Source organism: Ipomoea nil, unplaced genomic scaffold (genome assembly GCF_001879475.1).
Source record: "Ipomoea nil cultivar Tokyo-kokei standard unplaced genomic scaffold, Asagao_1.1 scaffold3170, whole genome shotgun sequence".
In the NCBI taxonomy this organism is placed as follows: Eukaryota; Viridiplantae; Streptophyta; class Magnoliopsida; order Solanales; family Convolvulaceae; genus Ipomoea; species Ipomoea nil.
The window spans coordinates 1,557,715-1,563,577 of NW_017619598.1; the positions used below are offsets into that span (position 1 = coordinate 1,557,715).

Consider the following 5,863-nt stretch of genomic DNA (forward strand, 5'->3'; position numbering starts at 1 on the left):
AAGTGTACAGATTTAGTACACATTAAAACCTTGTTGGCTAATTTATTTTGTTTTAAATTAATTACATTTTAGCTAGACTAAAAACTCTTTGGACCATTTCCTATCATATAGTGTGACGGATTCACCAAGGTCTCGGGTCTCTCTCACTATCTCTCTCTTGTGAAGCTAGCACCTCAACTCAAATCTGAAGAGAAATATACAGCAATACATGCTGCTGCTCAAGCAAGGGTCAAAACTGAACTGGATGATATGGAAAAGAGGGGACTTTCTCGAGATGCTATGGGGACTGATCACGAAAAGATTGTGGATGAAGTGTTTGCTCTTCAAATCCTCAAGATGCAAAATGCTGAGTTTGCCCGAAAGAAGAGGGCTGGTAAAGAATGAAAGCTCATGCAGCTTGAATCACGAGAGATGTAGTCAAGTGTCTAATATCTATGTTTCGTGTAATAATCATCTCTCGGGCTATGTCATGTACTTTCGTTGTATGTTCTGTTTGAGTTCACGAAACTTTATTTGTTTCTTGAACTCGTCCCTTCATGTGAAGTAAAATATGTTATATTTCGGATGTGAAGCGTGCTCAAGAAGATACATCTTATCTAGCTCATTTGAACCGTTAATGCACATTCTCGGTGGGCATCGTGTGGCCGAGAAAACCGATCCACTACCCCATGATCTCTGTCAGACTGATCTGACCCGCATTTAATGCACATACGGGTACTCAAGTGGTTTTCTCTCTCCTCTTTAATGAGGAATGATCGAAATTGATCTGCAATTGATCTTATCAGATTTTTATCACCAGATCAGTTACCCTTTTAGTGGAATTGGAACCGATTGAATTTCGAAATTCAAACCATCCACAACTCACATGGGTCACCCGTTTTTCCCTATACCCTAGAACCTCGTCAACCCTACATAAGCAAACCTTATACCATCTTTCATACTTTTCCCTCATCTTCACTCTCAAATCCATATTCCCACCACAATCATCTCAATCTTCTCTCAAATGGCTAAGAAATCCAAAACCACACCCTCTGATGTCGAACCTGAAGAACCTTCTACAATGCAGATACCCACCTTCCCAACAGAAGACCTTAACTTCATTGAATCACGGACTGACTTCATAGCTGGTGGCAGTATGTGGGATGCACATGGGTTCTTGGAATATGTCATCGACAGAAGCTTTGGTGATAAAGTTATCGCCCTTCTACAAGAAACTGGTTTGTACAGGTTTGCAGTTCATCTCTACACGTTTTGGTTTCCCACAGATGTTACTCAGTTCTATCTGAATGTAAGTCTGTCTGCGGATGGACTCACCGTATCTTCAAGGGTCAACCAAACGGATGTGACAATCACATCGGAGGACATTCGAGCAGCCTATGATTTTCCTCAACGAGATGAGTCATACAAGCCAAACTTCGCATTCTACCATTATGATCAGAATGACTTCTACAGATTTATCAAAAACAAGCAGGCTCCTAGTGTAGTCACGTGGCCCTTAAAGAAGAAATGGTTCCGTCTGGACTACGAGTTCACAGTTGATATCTTCAATAAGATCGTAGAGCACAAAACATCGGACACAAATGACGTGACAAAGGATAAATTGAAAATGGTTCACGCATTTCTTAATGAACACAAAGTAGATTGGTCAAAGGTCATCTTCAACAATCTTATTCATGTCATCACATATCAAAGAACATCCCCTGGCGACATTTCGAAGAAGTTGGGGTACGGATTTCTGGTAAGTCATCTCCTTACCACGAAGAATATCCCTCTCAGAGCAGGAATAAGACCTGGCCAGAAGGCATGTCACATGAAGTACAAGCCCACGGGTTATGACAAGCAAAAAGCTTTGGAATTGGAAATACCTTTGGAACTTGTCAAATCCAAACGAAAGTCTAAAAAGGCGAAAGATTCAGAAGAAGACCAACCGAAGTCCAAACGAAGGAAGACAGAAAAGAGTTCGTCTCATGTAAATACGAAAGAGATCCCTAAAGAGCAACCGACATCCACTCCACCAAAATCAGCAACAGAGCCTCTGGACGAAAGAACCACCCAAACACCACCTGTTCCATCTAAGAATCCAGTAATTGTGGAGGATTCCTCTGATGATGATGATAATCTCATTCTCTCCAATCTCGGGCAAAGATCAACAGGACGATTTCGCTCTCCTGTAAAAGAAAAATCTGTTTCCCCTCTTTTGTCAAAGTTAGATGAAAAGACGAAAGAAGTATCTTCCTAGAAGGAAAATAAGACGAAGGAAGTATCTTCCCAAGGGGAAGATAAGACGAAAGAAGCATCCTCACAGAAGGAAGATAAGACGGAGATGAAAGAAGCTTCTTCAAAGAAGAAAGAACAGGCGAAAGGCGCATCTTCTAAGGGGGAAGAGAAGTCGAAATCCTCCAAGAAAAGAAAGCATAGATCCCCCTCAGATGCAAGTTCTCCAAAAAGCCTCCATCCACAAGAACCCATTTCAGCAGAACGAACACCTCCATGTTCGACACAAGAACCTGCTGTCATGGATACGGAGGTCAATCACTTAAGTCTCCCACAAGAACCTGGCTTGCCAGAAGAGACGAGAGAAGTGATTGCCAACCCGATTGTTGCTGCTGATCTTCCCACCGAAAGTTCCCTCCCACAAGAACCTACCCTTGCAGAGCAGGTACCGTATACTCTGACACAAGAACCTGCATCGGTAGTTGAGGATGAAAAAGTGATCTCTGAAAAGGCTGCTGACCCAAAAGCTGTTGTGACAATGCCAGAAGCTGCACTAATCCCTCCATCAAGAGATCAACTGCTTCGAGAATCAATGGAGAATGATTACAATAGGGTCATGCAATGGCAAAAGTGGCGCACATCTCGATTAGATACTCTTCTTGAAACAGCTGAAGCAATGAAGGGTGAAGAAGAATTCGCCTTAGAGTGGATCGGCACAAAAGATGTATATGAAGCACTGCGTCTTGAAACGATTAGACGAGTGTACTCCTACAAAGTGACCAACCGCACTCTCGGGAAAGATAAGGCACCTATTTGTATAGAGCTCAACAAGCCTCCTTTGGATCCAGCCTTCGTTGAAGAAATGAAGGAACTTCGTTATGCAATGCTCCTATCCAAAATCAAGACTGACTTAGAGAAATCACACCAAAATGATCCAAATTGCGATGTCAGTGGATCAAAGGACGAAAGTGGCAGAGAAATTGATGAAGAAAATGTTTCCGATGAGAACGAAGAATCTGATGACAATGAGGAAGAAGACGAGGATGAAGATGCTGATGATGAAGATAATGGCGCTGAAGATGCTGATGATGATGATGACTCGGGCAATGATGATGATAACCACAATGGGGGTGACCCGAACTATGACAGTGAATCCCCTCTATTAGTCAGCCCAGACTATAACGAACCATTACCCGAAAGATCTTTATCTCAAAACTCATCGACCCAGGTGATGACAAAAGGGAAGCATCACTGAGGCCTGAAGAAATCTCCAATGCACCTCTTGAAGATTTATCTCGTGCTATCGTCCCCCACATTGATCACATGGACGAATCTCCAATCAAACGAGAAGATGCTACCATTCATGAGGGAAATCTGGATGCCTCACCTATTCTGATCAGCTCAGCTAGTGGTGGCAAAAAGGAAACACCACCTCGAGAGGAACCAATGGATACTTTGCCCACAAACATCGAAGTCGATTCTCCACCGATGTCTCCACGCAGTGTCATGAACCTAATGATGGGCACGGTTCATATAGCCGAAGTTATTCACAAAGAATATCTGTCCCTTCGCCACAAAGATTCCCAAACCTTGGAAGCATTGTCCAAGAAGGTTGACCATCTTATGGCTGCTCAAGCTCAATCTCGTCCTCCACCTCAAGCTCAACCTCAACCACAACCGTCAGCTCAACCAAGAAGGTCTTATAAAGCTCAGCTGGCGAAAGAACTTAATGAGCTTCAAACTGTTGTAAACAAGGTGGCACGACAACAACATGAACTAAAGCACTCTCATTTCAGTCTCAAAGAGAGAGTTGATTTAGCATGCACGAAGATTGAAACTGCACATGACAATTCATATCAGATGGGCCAATATTCGCTCCAAATCTTGGGATATGTGCAAGACATCTTGACTGCCATTAGCAATCTGTCTCCCCCAGCTCCTACTACGTGTGCTGATGATGCCAAAAATGGGGAAAAGAGGAATCCTGATGATAAGGATGATGATCATCATAGGGATACACAAAGAGATTCTGATAGAAGAAGTATAAAATTTCTGCCTCCACCTCCAGCTTCCAAGTCTCGTGATCACCAACCGTCACAATCCCGACATCACTCTATCAAGCCTCGCCAATCTCTCGGTTCTGAATCTAAATACATATTCAGTGGACTTTATAAGAGAGAAAAGAAGAACCTCAGACAAAAGCTCATGAAAGATAAATCTGTAACAATGGATGGTGTGGGAAATTTTGTGGACTTTAAGCCTTATGAAGAAGGAAGTGGAAAACGTTTTGAAGGATGTAATGTCCGTGTCTGGATGAAGACAAAAGATAACCATACAAGGCAATACCACATAAGCTCTCAAAACGAAAGGATCAAGAGAAATAACAAAGAGTTATGGGACAAGCATGAAAAAAAAGCTCTAGAAAGAAAGCATGAACTCGGGAAAGGGAACAAGTAAAGGAGCTAATCAAAGATGTCACGAAAGTGACCAAGAACTCTGAATCTGGAGTCATATACAATGCAGCTTTTAAAGTTCATGCCGAATCTGGAAAAAGCTACACAGAAGGGATGCAATCCTTCGAGCTGATTTCATTGTGGAAATTAGGCATTGTAGAAGGAGAAAACATTCTCGAGGCTTACAACAACTACATAAGCCTCAACATCAAAGGAAAATATGAAGAGCTAGTCAAGACGAATCCAATCAAAGTTTTCAGAGAACGTATCAATGAACATATTGACTGCGACAGAATGCTCAAGGAGCAAAGAGAAATAGACATTCGTGAATACAAGGAGGCCAAGCTGCAGAAGGAGAAACTGTTAGAAATGTAAGATACTTTACATTCTGCTCTCCTTAAAACTTTTTGTAAGTGTTTTTATCCATATATGAATTATTCGTTGTTACACCTTTCGCGTCCTTTGTCTAAGTTACTTGTCAATGTCTTGTTTATAATTTGTATTGTTTTTAGAATTGACTTGTAAACTCTCGATAATGGCTGTTTTGAAATAAAGAATCCTTTATGGGGCATTTACCAGCCTTATGAGAAGAGTATAGGTTTTGGCATCATCAAAAAGGGGGAAATTGTTAGGAACACTTGTATTAGGATTTTGATGATACCAATGTAACTTAGAATGTAGACCCCTAACTTTCGTTATTTCCATTGGTGCTTTCGTTCTAGACGAAAGTTGCCATAACTCATCCTATAATTCGTGTTAAGTTAGACAAACACATGAAAAACGAGTTATGTTCATTAGTTAGGTCTGCCAAAGCGAAAAGAGACAAAGAGCACGAGATCAAAGGCTTCAACAACGAAAGATCACCTCAGGTTATCAACCATCTCGACAAGATAGCAACCTTTATGAAGATTTATTAAGACATTCATTCTCCCCCATAATGAGAAGAATGTCTCTTCTGTCTGAGTTGACCAACCACCATGGAGACAAAAGGACCTTAAAGTGTTGGACACATATACCAAGGAGCTGAGCATTAAATGAAGCTGTACTATTCTTCAGAAGCTAAAAGACAAAAACCCTAAGGTTGTTCATGTCTACAACGGCTACATGGTACAAGCTGCATTAATGGAGCATTTATTGCGACAGGCTCCCCGGTCCTTACCCAATGGATAATAGGTTTGAAATTTCATCTCCCTCCA

General features: G+C 41.6%; 1 protein-coding gene across 1 annotated transcript; it reads left to right on the forward strand.

Moving 5' to 3' along the window:
• Window positions 1-2,323: 2,323 nt before the first annotated feature.
• LOC109167853 (pheromone-processing carboxypeptidase KEX1-like) lies at window positions 2,324-3,469 on the forward strand. The gene has a single exon (XM_019316925.1). The coding sequence runs from the start codon at window positions 2,324-2,326 to the stop codon at window positions 3,467-3,469; it is 1,146 nt and encodes a 381-aa protein (XP_019172470.1).
• Window positions 3,470-5,863: the final 2,394 nt, after the last annotated feature.